The sequence below is a fragment of the Pelmatolapia mariae genome, linkage group LG1 (assembly GCF_036321145.2).
Source record: "Pelmatolapia mariae isolate MD_Pm_ZW linkage group LG1, Pm_UMD_F_2, whole genome shotgun sequence".
Lineage (NCBI taxonomy): Eukaryota > Metazoa > Chordata > Actinopteri > Cichliformes > Cichlidae > Pelmatolapia > Pelmatolapia mariae.
In genome coordinates this window covers 37,491,074-37,510,510 of record NC_086227.1, presented here as the reverse complement: position 1 = coordinate 37,510,510, position 19,437 = coordinate 37,491,074, and the positions used below count along the sequence as shown (strand labels likewise).

The 19,437-nt window shown below is 38.7% G+C and overlaps 1 protein-coding gene across 1 annotated transcript in view; it reads right to left on the bottom strand.

Moving 5' to 3' along the window:
* LOC134631753 (neural-cadherin-like) overlaps positions 1-15,425 on the bottom strand; it is a 307,958-nt gene extending 292,533 nt beyond the window's left edge. The window contains exon 1 of the mRNA XM_063480307.1: positions 14,178-15,425. Within this exon, the coding sequence (XP_063336377.1) occupies positions 14,178-15,240 (1,063 nt within the window). The 5' untranslated portion in view covers positions 15,241-15,425. The remainder of the gene's footprint in view (positions 1-14,177) is intronic.
* Between the last annotated feature and the right edge of the window lie 4,012 nt (positions 15,426-19,437).

The window sequence follows — 19,437 nt, the reverse complement described above, 5'->3', positions numbered from 1 at the left end:
AAGGCACTGAGGAAAGAGGTTACTGACATATTAACACTGAATATCTTTTAAAGACGGAGTTTCCTCAGCATAATTATATCAGTGTGTCCTGGATACACTATTACTGTTTCTAAAATCTGTTAAATCTCTTACATGGGCTTTGGTTTGCAAATCCATATACTGAAAGAATAAAAGTTCACCCAGGTGATGCAACTGTCAGAGACTCCTGAAGCATTTCGAGCCCAGTTGGTTTAAAGAAGCTGCTTTAAACCTAAAGCCATTTATCCCTCGTTGGATTTGTCTGCACTAATGAGAGTCTAGAATACAGACCGAGATTTTATCGAGAAGGCGACCAGACTTGGAGTTTCCAGTAGAATGAGAACATATGAACCAAATGATGACTTCAAAAGCAATGATGCGTTACCTTGGCTGACGCCGAGAGCATGTCTGTCATTCAACATTTTTGAGGGAAAAGACTGCTGTTGTGAGGCTCCACTGATAAAATGAGGCACACTTGAGAATTTGCACTCTGCAGTGCAACCCAGTATTTGTGTAAATGTGCCATGGTACTTCACCTGATCTGGACCAGAATAAACAGATGATAGGTTTGAAAATGCTGTTACGTTTGGGGAAACACACTTTAGTCTCGTTATCACGAGTGCCTTAGATCTGCTATTTCAGCTGATTCATCAAGCACCCTGCATTATTCCCAGAGCTGATGTTTACAAGACAACTTTAGGGGGAGATTTTAGGAGAGCCACTATTGCCTTTCTGTAAGAAATATTACTCTGTGTTTTCTTTTGTGTAGTCTTGTTATGCTTCGCTGGCGATCGAGCATTTCTGGAAAAGGTTTCATCAGCCAACGATGTGGGCCAAGGACCAAACTGTCCTCCATTTTTGAAGCAGCAACAGATGGTGCAAATTACACAAGAGGCTATTCAACTGTAACAAAACTGAAGCAGTTCTCAAAAGGTGGTTTGCTGTTTTTCATTTTTTTTGGCAAAACAGTGAAGCTAGTGGCAGCATTATATTAGTTAAATCATTACATCAAATTACATTGTGTTACATTGTTGCATTAGATCTATTTATTTTATTTTTCTTATTGCCAGTTTTGGAAAAATACTGCTTGTTCATCAGGAACTGAACTGCTAACACTCTACCTGTGAGATAAGGGAAAATAAAAACAAAAATCAATTACCACAATAATGAAAACCAAACTCCTTGAACAACAAGAGACATTAATTAATGGGAGTCTTTTCCTAATTTCCTTTTGATTGTTGTGTTTTGAGTCACTCGTTCCTAAAACCAACAACTTTATTTTGAAAATAACAGTAATAAGAATGATAGAAATCAGTGTTTGCCATATTTCATCTTGATTTACCTGCCAAGGTTTGTTGTAATGAAAAATAAATAAATAAATAAATAAGTAAATAAATAAAGATTTTACACAGCATGCAGAGGAGTTGACTCCTGCTCCCATTTACCTCTGAATTTAATCCCTTACTTAAAGTATATAGAATAATTAATCCATACTCTATGGCCGGCTGTGATATATTGAAATGAATCTTCCTGTTGTATAGGCACAAACAAATAAAGCCTGGCTGAATGAGTTATTACCAAATGCCCATTTTACTGTAGCTTTTATTAGTTGAGCCATATCCAAAAACACAAACCTGCTGTCTTCTGAACAGCTATGAAGGCTGAACATGTAATATCTGCTAGAAATCATAAAAATTACAGTTTCACCTACAGAGCCACAAAGCAGCGGATGTGCTTTTTGATTAATACTTAGACATTTAAATGAAGATAGAATTAAAAAATGATGATATGATGTGACTGAAGGAAAGATGTAAAAACAAAAGAGACAAAAAACTACATCACATTATGGGTTTCATGTTTACACTTATGGCACAACACTCAGGATTACTGACTCACTTTAGATCGTTCACATCATTAATGTGACTTTTGAATAATGTGGCTTATACTGGTTCAATTTAAATAAGTCTAGGTTCTTTATTTAATAGTCACGCCACATATGATGATTACTTTAAATCAAACACTGCAATTTAAACTCTGCAGGAAAACTGAAATATGTTGATTATTAAATGATAAGACAGCTGATATTACTCGCATTAAAATACATAAATGGTGGATTGTAACTCACAAGAAGAAGCCTGGCATAAAAAGGAGCAGAGGGTGACATTGTAAAACAGTCGAAATTCCATTAAAAAGGTAAGCGCTATGCCAAATATCAAATTTATTACTGAGTAATTGGGGTTGATCTTGGCACAAATTGTTGCTGCTAACTACAATGAATTATTCATAATGATTTTTTTTTGGGGGGGGGGGGGGGGGGGGGGGGACTATGCAAATGGACTAGCAAATTAATACTGGGAACCAGCAACACAGGTATTTCTTTCCAGCAAAGTCTGTCCTCCCAATGAAAATGAATTAGCAGTCATAATATCAGGAATTTGCATAACTGTCACCAGACCGACAGACAGACAGACAGAAGGGTGGGGTGGGCAGATGGATGGAGAGACGGACAGATAGATGGATAGAACTTTGAAATTGAATTATCTCATCGACACAGCTTCCCCACTAAATATATAGTCAGTAGCACTTTAGCTTGCAACACCCACATCATTTTTTTTACAGTGTAAAAAAAAGTCTCCTCTTAAAGAGCTTTAAGAGGTGACATACACTGAAGGCATTATACTGTAGGAACAGGTGATTTTGTTATATACACGTAGACCCATGTAAGCGGTTCCCACACTCTTCCACTGTTTAGCCGAGCAAGTTGTCTACTGGATGCATAGCTCTGTCTTTATTAGGCTGACATGAGAGTGATAAAGATCCTCTCATTAACTCAGCAAGAAAGCAAATAGGCTAATTTCCTAAAATGTCAAACTATTCATTCATTAGCTGTGACAGGTGCCCATGAAACCGCAGTGGTCCAAAGAGGTCAAAACACGCATTATACATGCATATTTTAGATAATTATCACAAGCTTTCTAGATTTATTAGAATTAAAAAAGAGTTTTTACAACATGATCAAGTCCCTCTGTCGCTGTGTTAAAGCTATCATCTGCTGCATCTCTTACTCAACTTGAACAACCCAGCTCTCAGGTAATATATCCTTTTGAATTTTTAAAGCCAGACCTGCACTCTTCGAACAGGCCATTTATCCCTTAGGCTTCTGCCTCTCAGGTACATCACCTCGCTCTAGCAGCCAGCTGTAAGCTTTTATGCTGCAGTCTCCAGGGCTTCGGTTATGGAAATAACATTGTATTCCTTTACTAGCAAGGCCTTGTCCTTGATCATTATTACACCACTCTGTAGTGGAGCGACCAGATAACCAATTCACCTGTTGTCTTTATATTGGTTTCCACTAGAGCCCAGTGCATCTTGACTACCTGATCCTCAAACAATCAGACTGCAGTGACAAACGGCTGCACAGTAACCTTCTCTTGATGCAATAAGAGCTTGGTGCACTGAGTGATAAACGAGAGTATTGGTTAAACTATTCATTGTACAATGAACAGAACTCAAAATGTGCATGTTCTGACCATAAAGTGTGAAATCAATAAATGAAAATAGATAAGTTGAATTAGTTATTTGACACCAATATAGAACAGAGGCAGGTAACACAGGTGCAGTTTCAAGTAAAGATATCTGTGATATTTGCCATCAGCTGATGTGATTTTTATTATTTTTTATTTATGATAACAAAATATATGTAGCAGTTGCACACAAAGCAGATTTATACAGAGATTCTGGGTCTTTACAAGGTAAAGAAGATTGACTTCAGTGCTCTTCTGCACTACAGGCATTCTTAAGAAATTTAAATATGGTCATTAAGGTTCCCCAGAGCATGGTCACAATACCATTAATGATCCCATGAACTTTATACCCTAACAGCTACAGTATGGTTATTCCACAACAACTCTAGTTTATGTGGATTAAATAAAGAAAGCATATATATCTATATCTATCTATATATATATATATATATATATATATATATATACATATATATATATATATATATATTTCAAATTAGTACAAGAAGCATAAGCCAAGGGATGTGAAGGACACATTGATAATGGGTTATTTGACACATTTCCACTATATTCGCCTGTGGTCACAGTGTAGGAAAAAAAAGATTACAACTTAAAAACAGTAATTTAAAGAAAATCTTTTTTAAGTTAAGGAATAAAACATGTTTAGTTGTTTAATGTCAAGTTGCTTTTCCAAAGATGAGGGTCAGCATTAACGGATTAACGGTCAGGGCTGAGTTTGAGTACAAATTTCTTTCAGAGATTTATTTTACTATCAAGCAACTGCAGGAATTGTGCTTTCTTAATGTTAGTATAGTTCATCTTCACATGACTTTAAACTGCAACATGTTATTGTGGACAATGTTGTTAATATAAAAGTCTATGAAAAAACCTCTATAAAGCTAGGGCATCTGACTATTTGGCACTGATCGAGGAAACAGGAACAGTGCAAAGTTTCTTTTCAGCACTGCAGCTGGGCTGACAAAGAATCATTTGACTATTCCTTAAACTTTAACTAGAAATGACTTTATTAATGTCTTCACATATAAAATTTTAACCTTTCGAGAAAAAAATATTCTCAGTCATCCCACATAGATAAGTACAGTAACTTTAATGCATTTCCACTTCTATCGATCTTTGTGAGTTAACATCGATAATGTCTTCCTCTAAACCATCATGTGCCTTGATGGTTTCGACTACAAGATTGTTCAAAGGAGTTTCACATTAATTAATGCTTAAATTTTAAATGTGACTAATCTATCTTTATTAACAGACTACGCAGCACAGGCTTTTTAGTGTGGCAGTAATTAAACCATTACTTAAAAAATCAGACAGTTTTTAACTAATTATTGACCAATTTCTAACCTTCCTTTCACTTCAGAAATCCTTGAAAAAGTAGCTGTCAAACAGTTAACTCATCATTTGCAGAGGAATAGTTCATCTGAAGAGTTACAGTGATGATTTAGAGTGCATCATAGTGCAAACACAGCACTAGCAAAGGTTACAAATGATTTACTTGGCCTCTGACAGTGAACTCATCTCTTTGCTTGTCATGATAGATCTCAGTGCAGCATTTCATACCACTGACCACAATATTTTACCACAGAGATGAGAACAAGCCATTGTGCTGCAGTCGTTTGATCATCTCTACTTAATAGATTCCAGTGTGTGCATATAAACGGGGAGCCTTCTGAACACACAAAATTAATCACAGGGTTAATTTTCTGTGTGGAAAATTAACCCTGTGAGGAACCAGTGCTTTTATACATTATACATACTTCCATTAAGTAATATTATTAGACACACTGCATATGTTTTCATTTCTATGCAGATGATATCTAGCTTTATTTATCCATAAAGCCAGATGATACAAATAAACTAGTTAAACTAATTACATGGCTTATAGACACAAAGACTGCTTGTAGATTCAGACAAAACTGAGGTTACTGCATTCGGCCCTAAAAATCTGAAAGAAATATGGTGTACAACCAGATACTTACTTTAGATTGCATTACCTTGGCTTCCAGTAACATTGTGGGAAATAATAGAGTCATTTTTGATCAGGACATGTCCTTGCGCACGCACATTAAAGAAATAGGACAGCATTTATACATTTGCATAATCTTTCTAATTTAGAACGCTGCTATGAGTTTACTAACTAGGACTAGAGACAGAGACGGTATACCTCCCATATTAGCTTCTATTCTTTGGTACTTCTTAAAGTCAGAATTGAATGCAGCATCCTCTCCTCGCATATAAAATCATTTCTTTTTAATATTGTAGGGTCTTACAATATAAAGTGACTTGAGGTCATTGTTGTTGACAGTTGACACTATGGTAAATGGCCTGTATTTGTATAGCGCTTTACTCAGTCCCTAAGGACCCCAAAGCGCTTTACACTACATTCAGTCATCCACCCATTCACACACACATTTACACACTGGTGATGGCAGCTACATTGTAGCCACAGCCACCCTGGGGCGCACTGACAGAGGCGAGGCTGACGGACACTGGCGTCACCAGGCCCTCTGACCACCACCAGTAGGCAACGGGTGAAGTGTCTTGCCCAAGGACACAACGACCGAGACTGTCGGAGCCGGGGCTCGAACCGGCAACCTTCCAATTATAAGACAAACTGCCAACTCTTGAGCCACGATCGCCCACTCGCACTATATAAATAAAAAAGAATTTGAACCTGAAAGGTAAATGCATTTGTATTGAAACTGAAGTCCTTTTTGTGGTTGACATTACACGAGTTTGACAGATTATCGTTACCACATTAACTTCACTACAGCTTCCTTTAAGAAACCAGCTAAGCTCAGAGAATCTTGGCATCCTCTTTTAGTGTCTGCGGTGCAGTCTGATTTGGAAGCGACTCGAGCTGGTCTGTGTCACAAAACAGGAAGAAGCTGCTGCTCTTACTGAACAAATGATGCTAAAGCTTTCAGAGATTCTGGCAATGACAGATGGTGGAAGGAGTGAAAAGTCTATTTAAAAGAAAATCACATCTGTCATGTTTATCTTCTGTAAAGCCCGACAGAGGGAGTGAGGACAGTAAATTACAGTATAACAAGACTTGAGATGTAATGAGAAACAATACCACAAAGGATGTCAAGTCTGTGTAATAAGCAGTGCTGTGCAAGTTCAAGCTTCACAAGAGCTACTTCACAGTTCAGTTCACACATATTAAAATTAACTAGTTTACTTTTTTAGTTCACAATTTCAAAAATAAAAGATGTCACATTCATATGGTCAATGTTCCCCTGTCCATACAGCCCCCAAACTCTGCTGCTTCCCAGTGTAAATGAATTACTCCATATTATAATGACTTCACAGAGATTACTTTTAAAAGCCAAGGTAAACCTATACAAGTAGTCTATCTTTTATCACATAAAGTAGGACAACCTTAAACAGATCGGTTTACAACTGGAACATTATGGTCGTTGGGTCACGGTCTTGCCCTTTGGAAATTATTCCTTGTTAACATCAACACCTGATGACTTGTTTTTAGGGGACAATTTTCATAACACTGTCAGATGTATTTGTTTTTATTGGAACACATAGACATACCACTTCCATTCTAAAATTCCATTAAATTTTTATAAGGGCGGGCTTTATTCAGTAGCTGGATTTTCTGATTTGTCCTTAGAACCAGCCTAGCCATGCCGAAAAGCTGTATTGTTGATTAGGCTTAACTATGTGTAGTTCAATGTCCACAACACATTCTTTAGTTGCAAACAAATTCTTTTCAGTTCACTGTTTACTGAATACACACACACATTAATGCACAGCACTGGTAATTAAGTTTACCGAGAGCTTTGGTCTCACTACCAAACATAACACCTTTAACGTGGATTAAGCAGACTGTCACCATGTAAACCTTTAACAGAAAATTATTTTCCTATTATTTTATTACAGTTTGTCTTATATTTTCAATTCAAATAAACTTAGTTTAGTGTCTTCAGTTTTGAATTTTACCCTGCTACAGTTTCCACAACTATGGATATGTTAAATAATCTAAAATCTTTCGTACAGTTTGTTTCAACTTTGTTGAATTTTTACAGTAAGTATATATTATTTTGGTGTTAAATTCACATCACTGCATTTGTTTTTTTATTATTATTATTTTAACAACCTGTGAGTAGTTTTACTGAGCCATTACTCATCTTATCTACTGGCACCGAGCGTTTCCGTTCTCTTCTCTACTGATACACTACATACCAACTATTTAACCTGGGAACTGTGCTTGTGAAAAAATATCACTTGAATAGCACGTTTGACAGCATCTGAAGTTGAGAACTGAGATTACTAGCAACTGCAGCTGGCAAACCTTGGTGACAGTAAAAGACCTGCACTTAAAAATCAAAATGTGAGATGAGGAAACTCAAATTGACTCAAATTATGTGTTTTTCTTTGCACCAGCCATCACAGTCACAGAAAACAAGACCCTGTGATGCAGCAAATAAGAACAATTCAGGCTTTGGAAGCTTTGCTCTGATAGCATGTTGCAAACTTTTACATCTTGATGTTTCTTAATGAACTGTATACATTATAGGCACAAAAACAGGACTTCCTCAGTGCTGAAGAGAGTAATTGGGTAAAGAAGCCAAGCAGCCAAAGTTTGTCAGAGTCTCTTCTGTGATGCTGTTTAGCAATGGTGTAACTCCTTGATGAAACCACACTCTCTGTGGATGATAAGTTGAGCTTTGTGGGCTGATTGTGCATCTCTGTGGTTTTTTTTATATGTATGTAAGAAAACAAAATGCAATTAAATAAGGCAAAAAAAAAACTGTGTCATCACATCGGGTTTGTGAGGGCTAAGTCAGCTAACCATCCATGCATACTTATGGTCCACGCACACATGTGTGCACAGAAGACCAAGTGTGTGCTATTTATGCTCTTTGAAGGAACAAATGGATGCAGACTGTTTCATCTCAATAAACAAAAGATGAGTAACATATGCAGCTAACAGGCTTCCCTCATTGCCATCTGTCTGGAATGTTATTCTGGCAACCCGGAATGCACAATAATCACAATGTTGGATATTGTGAGGAATGTACAGTGTGTGTGTGTGTGTGTGTGTGTGTGTGTGTATGCGTGTGTGTATGCGTGTGTGTGTTTGTTTTTGAGATGCATTCCGCATGTATTTTCATGACCAAACAGCCTAAAAATGCAGTTTATTTTAGCCTTTGTGTTGACACACTTTTTGCTCATATATCTGCATTTATGTTTATCTGTGTGTCTTTGGCTTAGTGGAGAGTGGCAGAAATCTGGAGTTCTCTTGATTAAAGCCAGCTGTTTCTCTTCATTAACTAAAATCCCATGCATGCACGCACAGTCTGCACGCACAGATGAACACACAAAAGCAGACACACATTGAATCAAAATTCCCTAGAAAACATTACGAAGACAAAATGGCGCTAGTTCTCGCTACATAGAAATGAAAGCTGTATGAATAACGTTGGTTTGAAGTGTTTTGTTTCCTGGTATTTATTTTCCCTCTCTGTAATATTTCTACCAAAAACTTACAGAAAATTGAAAATGTTCAAGATCGTAATAAACCTTTGACACAGATTAGATGAGTAATTTAATAGCGCAAATTGCCTAATGAAAAAGACTTTTATTTTGTTGCATCATATGAAAAAGATTATGTTTGTTTAACTATTTACTTAGATAAATCAAGTGAAACTGATGAATGAAAAAGAAAAAGATCTGGAGTTTGCATTTGGTAATTGTTCATTTGAACCTTCGATATGAAGGTCTTACTGGAAGTGACGTGGACCAGCGTTAGGCTGAAAAAGCCAGATAAATAGCACCAACATTAGAGGTGGCTAAATCAACAATCAAGTACAAAAAACTGCATAGTGTTGTTAAATATTAGTTTTAAAATCAGGCCTGAAATATACATTATGATCATATCTTTTTCCTTTTTGCTTATTTAGGTGGATATATATGTTGCCAGTGGCTGCCAATATATTTATGGGTAGACATATGCTGGCCAGTTTGAAACTTGTAGTACATTGACCAACCCCCGGTAAATAATAATTACAGAGTTCCCCTCTGTAACGATTGATGTAGCCTAAACAAGTACAATGATATGGAGTTCAACAAGATAAAATGCAATATAATGAAACAAATATGTGAATACACTAAAAAAGTCAAAAATAAATACAATGAACAAAAACAAATAAATGTAAATCTGATGATGCATTAGTTAAGTAAATTATGAAGGATATTGGCGTTTAGTTCAGGCAGAAGAGAATCAGACGTGGCACACGAAAAATGTGGTGGAAGGAAAAACTATAAAGACAGAAAAAGAACTTCTGCATGACTAACCAAATTAATCATTTGACTAATTAATCAAATTAATCATTTCATTAATCATTGTGCCAACAGGAGTCACTGCAGTCAAAGAACAGTCTCATACTGGCTGTTTTAGAGACGAAGGAAGAACCTTTGGGGAAAATTAATGGGCTACTCACTTGGTGCTCTTATAGGGGTTGGCACAGTATTAAACGACTTGTGAAAATGAGGGGCTAGGGATATCAAACTTGAGCCCACACACGGTTTATGTTGGGAAAATAAAAGCGGGGAGTGGTATTATCTTGTTTGAAATGAAGAACAGCTGTGCATGGAAAGGAAACCAGTACAAACAATAGAAGGGAAAAACCTTTGTACAGCTTACTTTTGTCACATAGGAGGACATGCCACTGATTTTTATTCATTCCATGGAGATTTACCCTAATCTTAAGCATGCCAGCTCCATGATCATCCACCACAAAAGAAAAACTAATCTCACAATGTGATTGTGTGAACTGATTTGTTTGCTTACACACACACACACAACATGAGTAATACAAGCAGACACACATTTAACACTGTGGAAGCTCAGCAGCACTTGTGAAGCGGACCACAAACGCTATCTCAGATCCTGACACAAGGCTTTCGGTTTCCCCCTCCCCAAAAGAACACGTCTGTCCCTCGAAGAATCATGTCAGAAGCTTTCTCCCTCACAGTCTTAAACTGAGCCTCCACTCAAACCTAAATCCCTGGAGTGAGAGTGAAAATAAGAACGAGAAGGTAAGAGAGCAAAGAGACACAGAGAGGAGAGAGAAGTGCGCGACAGAGAGACAGACAGAGAGAATGAGATGGGATTACAGGGATAATGCGAGCAGATGGAGGGAGGTCGTGGCTCCAGCAGGACTCTCCACTCCAAACGGATTAAAAGACTTCAGCCGAGCCACCAACAACCGAACTGATGATGCGTTCCTCGCGCTTGAGACTCTGAGGTGATCCAGCCTCGTCCCCAACTGCTAAACCCAGAGATGATAACTTGCTGTCTTTTAGAGTGTAGCAGTAAACAGTTAGATCGTGGTTATGTATTTCAAGGCCCCTCTATTCTTCCTCTTCAGTCAAACTTATAAAAGCTTTTAGGCTTTTTTAAGCCCCATCCATTTAGGCATCATCCGTGCTTATCCTCTCACTAAAAATTTGCTTTAACTTACATTCTGTTAGACAAAATCAAATTCTAATATAGTTGCACCCAAGGGACGTCCAGGAATTAATTACCCAAACTAACAGAGGAGGATCTGGTCACGTAAAATCAACATTAGATGTCCTTTAGCTTTCAAATACACTAAGCCATTTTACACTTTTTCTGGCTGCTTCACAGAAGACGGCTTCATCTCAACACAAGTGTTTTCCACGCAATAAACTTTTCATTTCATAAAAATACAGGGGACGCTTCTGTCGCCACCTCTCATACATAGTTTTACATCTTTTAAATAAAAAGGAAAAATAAAACATTGTTTGTTTGTTTGTTTCATTTTCCCTCCACCAATTCATTCTTGACAAAAGTGGTTTGAGGGTTGTTTTATTTTTTTGCAAATTGTCTGCTGTATGTGTCTGTTTGATGGCTGCTAATTTGTGAAAAAAAAATATAGTAACGTCTTCTAGTTGCCTGGAACTAGTTTAACTTTTGACAGCCTGTAGGGGAGGAAACATCAGCTACTAACTAATTTCATCAGACAGTTAAAGTGATTCTTTCTTTAATTTAAAAAGTTATATTCAATCCACTAAAGGTTAATGTCAAGACTCCTATCTATCTATCTTAAACCTAAGTTTTACTACATGGCATTACATTTACTTTTTTGTTGAACTGAATACCAAATGTGCGAGGATTGTTGAAAATGTTAAAGAGATGCTCCAAAAATATTCAACTTTAACAAACTTTTACTCTTAAAGACTCAGTTGTCATACTTTCCCATATCAGTTGTCTCATGCTGATTAGCATTTATCACTTTTTTGGGGAAAATATTTTTTTGCTTTATTTGAGGGGAAATTTATTGGTGAAATCATTTTTAAATGCCTTAAATAGTTTTAATGTTTTTGTGAAGTCTTGGGATCAAATTCATGTCAAGGACCAGTGGAGACCCCTGCTGGTTAAGCTAAATTTCCTGGCACTGTACTGTTAAAATCTTTAATTATTAGTTACTGAGTTGTAGCTATTGTTGCATGAAGACATTTGATAACACAACTCTGTGAAGTTTGTAGTGTATTGTTTCTGCAATTTCTAAATGCTCCCTGTGTATGCATGAACATACACCAGCTGGAGGGACTAGCACTGATAAAAGATTGTACAGTGAAGTTTTTGGTTCCTTGGACATAAATATTGCTACCCCTTGCCCAAACCCTCTCCTCATGCCTCAGCAGTGGCACTGACCAACAGCAAAAGCCCCCCCCCCCCACAGGAGAACTTGGCCCATGTAACTAAAAAAAACTGCTCAAGACCAGCTAAAGGAAGCCAACAAATGACTCAAAGTGTTTCCCCAGTCAGATCGAGGAAGGATGAGATTCACTGGAACTAGCTCAATCAGTGCCTCACCCTTCAACTGATGGAACCCAAAGGATCAGATGCCAAATTTCCAGTGCCAGACACCACAGGACACCTCCAGCAAACCCATGTTACTGTCACAGGGTCAGAGGTGGTTTGGCAGCATGAAGAAGACCTGTAGTATTAGTATTAGGTAAGTATTGTCAATATTGTGGCATGTTGGATTAAATCCTGCTTGTTATTTTAATTTTTTGTTTTTATCAACATTTGGTTGACTTAATCTGGTCGAAAAGAAGCTTGTTCTGTGTTTTAACAATTACTTTGTGACTATTTTTCCAAGTAGCAGCTGCGCTTCATGCCTGCAGAGAAAGGCTGGGCTCTCTGAGGTATACACACAACTCATGTGTATGGATATGCATTCATTAGACAATGCAATTAAAACATGAAGATGATTGTTTGTAATGCACACATGACAGCATTATGCATGCGTGATACACACACACACACACACACACACACACACGCACATATATACATATATAGCTGTAAAGCTGTAAATTAGCACTAAAATACTAGATTGACAGATATCAGAGTGTCTGTTTTGATGTTTTCAAAAGGAAATTGTTCTGACAAATAGCCAGCATTGTGGATAGTTACTGGCAGTGTAAATTAGCGCTGTGTGCCAGGAGCAGGCTCAGCTTATTTTCTGCATCAGGATAGCTCACATTACCAACACCAATAGGTCACATTGATTGGGGCTCTTCTCCAGTCAAATGCTGTTAACTGGTCTTAATGGAACAAATGTGTTTCCAGTAAATGTATGAAGGCAGACAGAAAGATAAATACACAGATAGATGTGCAAACTCAATATCAGACTTTAAAAAAAAAATATATATATATATATATATATATGAAAATATGTTTCCACTCTGAAGTCTGGTCCAAAGCACTGAGTGTAATATTCAGTTCTGTGTTTCATCCCTTTGCATATGCATTTATTAATGTGAATCTGGCTGCTTGTTAACTTTCAGTCTATCTGCTCTTTTCTGTCCGCAGGTGATAATTAACCTGTTGGTACGATGGCCGTTACGCGACTTGCTTTTCCCCTGACATCCCAGCATCTGTCGCTGCTGGTACCCGACACATTCATGGAGCCCTTGATTTATCTTAGCACGTGAATCATCATCAGCACTGATGAATGTCACCCAGTTTAACCTCGATTGTAAACACATGACACTTTGACACTTTGACATTGCTTACAGTCAGACTCCCCAGAGCAAGCTAGAACTTTTCTCATTTCAGTCTAAACACCATTCGACCTTAGCATTTCCAGGTGGCCTCACATCCATTCACTGTTTCTGAACACTGAGGTTGCAAGGTTAAGTATTTGCTACAGCAAAGGAACAGGAAACCTGACCGAGCTGATTGACTACTCTACAGTAAGTAATTTTCCAAATATCTAAAATCAAATAACGAAAATCATTTTAAACCGAGCAGTTTCCATCGTAGTTTCCTTTTCCTTCCTTGAATGCAAGCTCTGGGCAAAGGCACACTCTATCTTCGTGCGTATTTACGCATGCAACACGAAGTGACAAATTCCACCAAGTTACATTATGAAGAGAAACATAAGATAGAAGAGTAAGAGTCAGTCCAAATTAGTATTTTGGCCCTGCTTGTAGCAAAGGGAACGCACACAAACCGTCCTGCCCAATTGCAGCCTCACTCTCTATCTCTCCCCCTCTCGCTGCCACACATCCACAGACCGGGCTGCTCACTCACACACGTGCACGTCGCCTTTTGCTCACCTCTTTTATCCTGCACTCTGACGGTGATCTCCACTAGAGGCTCAGTCTCTCGGTCCAGTTTCCGGGTTATGATTATGTCCCCGGTGTCCCGGCTTACGCTGACCGGTGAGCTCTCCACGTCGGGCTCAACCAGCTCAAACGTGGCCGACTGAAACCTCACCGGGTTCAGGTTCATCACCACTGAACCGATCCCTGCATCCTCGGACACGTTGATTAAAACTGGGCTATCTGATTCCAGTACTGACCTGGACTTTCTCGCTGGTACTTTCTCTTGCGATTTCGGTTTCCCTTTCCCCGGTTGGGGATTCAGTGAGGGCGCCACGGGCCACTGCCGTGGATTTATTTCCACTGCTATGCCCTGGCTTGTGCGAGGTGGCCACCCCCGGTCCCGGGCAAACACTTCAAATTTAATAGCTTCATCCAGGCCGAGGATGGAGTCGACAAGGAGAATGTCACCAGTTTTGGGCACCACGTAGAAACTCCCGTTTCTGGGCAGAGCAAAGTAGATGAGCTCGGCGTTCTTGCCGCTGTCATCGTCCCGCGCGGTGACCGTGTAGATGGCCGTGCGGAGCGCAGTGGCATCATCGAGGCTCAGTTTCACATCGTCTCCGGGGAAAGTGGGCTGGTGGTCGTTAGTGTCCAAAACGTCCACCTTGATGGACGCCACCTCAGCCACTAGTGGAGACGTGTCTTCCTCTTCCCGGGAGAGTCCCGCGCATTGACCACAACACAAACCGAGACCTAGCGCATATTCGGCACGCTCCTCTCTGTCCAGAACCCTGGAAGTCTTCAGTAAAATATGTCCCCGTTTGTGGTGCGCAAAGACACGGAAATTCTCGCTGCCCTCTCCCAGGAGTTTGAGATGCGCTGCCGCCGAGCTGGGTTCCCCGGCACCGCACAGCCTTTGCGAGTTGAGTCGCTTTAATGGGACGCTCAGTCCGTTGACCCGGCAGCCCGGGGACGAGTTCTCAAATACATGGCCGTGAAAGAACGGCACCTGCTCCACGGTCCTGTTCCCGAATGCGCATGAAATAAAAAATGGTAAAATCACGACCCAAATCATGACTGGATATCTCTTTTTGGCTCCACGGCACTAACGCGCCTGACATAAATCCATGTGTATGCCGGTGGGATGAGTCTCTTCAACTTTCATGAAATTGTAGCGCACATATTTGTTGGCACCATATTTGAACTCGATGCAGGAGAACTTTGTCTCTACGCGTCTGCGCTGTGCGTCCTTCTTCTCTCCTGCCCTCCTCGGTCTGCCGTCTCACCAGCAGCGCTGTCTGTCTGTGCGCGTTCCAGGAAAAAAAAGCCGCTTACAGCTCGAGTACGCGCTTACCTCTGCACGCTTTCTCACTCCGTCTTGCGTGCGCTGATCCTCAGCGATCTCGTATGAGCATCACACCTAATCCTCCACTTGCTGCAAACTGCACACAGCCGCACAGAGACCTGCTTTCCAAGTGGAGCTCACTTATTACAGGGAGGAAAATCAATTTTCTTTGCATCAGATCTGCTGATGAGACTTTGGTCATCAGGAGGATATAACACAGAACCGGCTGTTTTACGCATGCAGTGCCAAAGCTACCAGGTAAATTCATCTGTTACAATGATATGCGGCGGCAACAGATTTCTTTTAGGAAATGAACTTCTCGGCAAAGCAGCACCGCATCGAATTAACGCGTGCTCGCGCTCACGCGCATAAACACTCTCCACCAGCGAGCAAATATGTGCTTGTCAGGGGGATCCTCGGGGAAACGACCCGACCTCCCTTCTCCCAGTGATCAATGCCCAGTCTTGCACATCCATATCCATCACTCCTCTTTCCAATAACACGTCAGTCCACTGGATTAAAATAATGTAAAAATCGATTATTTTAAAACGTCTCCAGAGGGGCAAACAGAGAAGAAAAGCTTACAGCTTCTGGAAAGGACTCAGAAAGACTCAAGAGCTGTCTTTGTGTCACAGTAAAGTGGCCCGTTTGAGCGTGTTAATCTCACACTGTGTTTTTGTTCAGTCCCTAGGGGTCTGTGAATGTTGTGGGCAAGTTTCCAGCGAAATGAGAACAGTTCACTTTAATATAACATGGACAAAATATTATATTCACTTTATATTTACCAGGTTTCACTCATATTGTCTCTTGGTCACATATCATTCACTACTAAACTGACAGCACTCATGTAGATTCCTGATAGTAAATTTGAGCTGTTTATGGATCCAGGGCACGGTCATTATCTCATCTAGAGTGCCTGTCTTCTGCTTTTGTGCTGTTTGAACTCCCACTCACTAAAACACTGCAACCTGTGCAGTTTTAAAAGTTTCACATCAGCAGTCCTTGGATAACACAAGTTTAAGGCTTTACACAAAAAAAACTGTGTTCATAAATTCAATCAGGCTGGTGTTTAGCATAAAATCTAACATCAATGTGAAGGTGAATTCACTTTCCAGTGTAACTAGAATTAAATAAAATCCTTGTTAATGTTAAAGGATATATACCCAGTCTATTCATAACTGACCACAGACAACAATGAGGACTTTAACCTAAATGTAATCATCACGCCAAGTCTAAATAACACCCCAGGAATTAGCAAATAACTGTGATGAGTGTAAATAATGTACAGCTTGTATCCTTGTCTGCATTAATTGTTTTCTCCTAATGAAACACACAACTACAAACAACTCAAGCCTCTCAAATGAATCTATGTTGATGCAAAAAATACATAAATAAAAAAAATAATCATATTTTCATTATTATACATAAGTATGCAATATGGTCCCTCCTTCACCAATCAGCTCCAGCCACACTCACTCATCCACCAAGTTTTCCTGGTGAATGAAGTGAGACATGCTGAATTTCATTAAAGCGGGAGAGGAAAAGCCAGAGTACAAAAATAGAAGTTGTTGTCTGTGGGGGTCAGAGCAGAGAAAAAGTCATGGAAAAACAAAATAAAACTAAATTCCATAGTGCCTGGACACATTGGACAGCTCCTTTGTGAAAACTAAAAGAAACCTTTATTGCACTTAAAGTAATGTAATGAGTTGTAATCAGTTCAAGCATCATCATCACCTGTCTCTTCTTCACTTTATCTCCGTGGGGAGCAGAGGAGGTGCACACAAATGGTAAAACAGTCCCCAGTAGAGACTTCCACACTGAGCTGAATTCAGAGTGCACAGATCACATTTAAACATTAAAGCATTTCTGTATTTTATTAATTTTATTCATTGCTCTTATTTTATGAAATGAACCCTGAATCTTGAATTGTGTTAGTGTAGTCATATTTTATTATATTTTACTTTATATTTTGTGTTTTACATTATGTTGCTTTTATTTCTGTATTGTTCTGTTTCATTACAGCTTGTCAGTCTGCAAATCAGTTTTAACTATGCTAATGAATGAGAGTGTAAGGCAGTGTGTCTGAAATGTGGTCGGGGTATGGATGGATGTTTGAAAGAATATATATAACAGCATACAGAAATGCTGGATTAAAAAAAAACTAAAAACAAACAGACTTGTTTTTCGTTGCAGAGAGGTCATTCTGACCTCGACATTCTGATTTTCCATCTCCACCAATTCATTCCTTTAACTGCTTATCCAGTGGAGGCTGGAGCTTACCCCAGGTACCATTATATAAGAGGCACAGTAGACACGCTGGCAGTATTAGCTTCTTTCTGAGTAACAATTATATTACTCAGGTAGACTTGTTGAATTCAGATTGCTTATTGGGCCATTACTTAACCACAGTTCATTGATAAAGCAGTTTCATTATGTTTCTTTTATGTATGATTCTGGACTTGATAAATCCTGTATTTTATTTTAACAATGTGCAAGAGCTTTAGCCCATATTGAATTATTTTTGCTCTGTATTAGGTTGTTTAAGATGGATTCCTCCTTTGTCATATTAACAATTTAAAATATATCAATACACAAAATAAGGGCTGGTATACTCATGCAATAATATGATTGTAATATGAGGCGTTTCCTCAGAAACACATTTTCAAAGCAAAAACAAACAGAGAGAGAGAGAGAGAGAGAGAGAGAGAGAGAGAGAGAGAGAGAGAGAGAGAGAGAGAGAGCGAGCGAGAGGGAGAGAGAGAGAGAGAGAGAGAGAGAGAGGAGCTGCAGACAGAGATAGATTTGGTCAGATGTTAAGCCTGACTACAGAGTAATATTCCCCACTGTGGCAGTGACAATGGCCCAGTGAGCACCAGACTGAATCATCTCTTCCTCTCATCTCTTTGTGTCTATGTGCATCAATTCGATTTGAAATAAAACTCAGTATGTATAAAGCATCCCGTGTAACTGTTTGCTTATTCATATCGCAATACTGAGCCTGTCAGTATTACAGACAGCTTTTCAGCAGATGATGTCTCTGGAAAAGTCACATATTCCAGTGAGGAAGCCAATGGGCATTTGAAGAGACGAGCACTGAAATTATCTGACAAACAACACACTTACAAACTTGTTATTAAACTGGGATTTTTGAAGCATTCGCTGCACTGAAATGCTGTGATTGTGGTAGCACTTTACTTCAGGACAGTTAAGAAGAAGGTTTGCCAGGCAGAGCAATACTCAGACCAGTCATAACATTTCAAAAAAGATTCACAGCACCCTTTAGAAATAATTTTCAAAAAAGGATAACATGTTATCCTCAGTTACTTGTCTTCAGCATTATCACGGTGACAACAACCGACCGATTTTGAGACCTTAAAAATGTCTTACTTGAAATGCTTCATACAAGATTTCGATTTAAAAGAAATTTGATCATATTTGTTAATGTTTTTTTTAAAATAATAAAACAGTTCTTATTTTTGGTTTCTCACATGTTAACAAATCTGTAAAAAAGCACAAACTAAAACAATGTTAGTGCACATGTTACGTCGCCCTGACACATTTTTAACACCCAGTTTCAAGTTGATTCTTTCCTACCAAAAACATAAATGTTTAAAACAGTTCAAATACATACAAAGCTTTATTATTTTTTTTAAGCAGTCAAAAGAAATTAATGATCATTTTCAAAAGTGAAATAATACAAACACCTTATTGTTATGAGTATTTTAAAAAATATGTCATGCTTGTTTTCATGCTAATGATGGAATATGTTGATTGGTACAATGATTCCTTTAACTGGAAGTAACTGCTAGAACAAATATAGTTTTTGTTATGGTATCTACAAAATGTAGGAGGGTAAAGCTCTCACGACAACCAGGATCATGACATCTGTTTGTATTTGTGTGGTATCAGATTAGAAAAGACTCACCA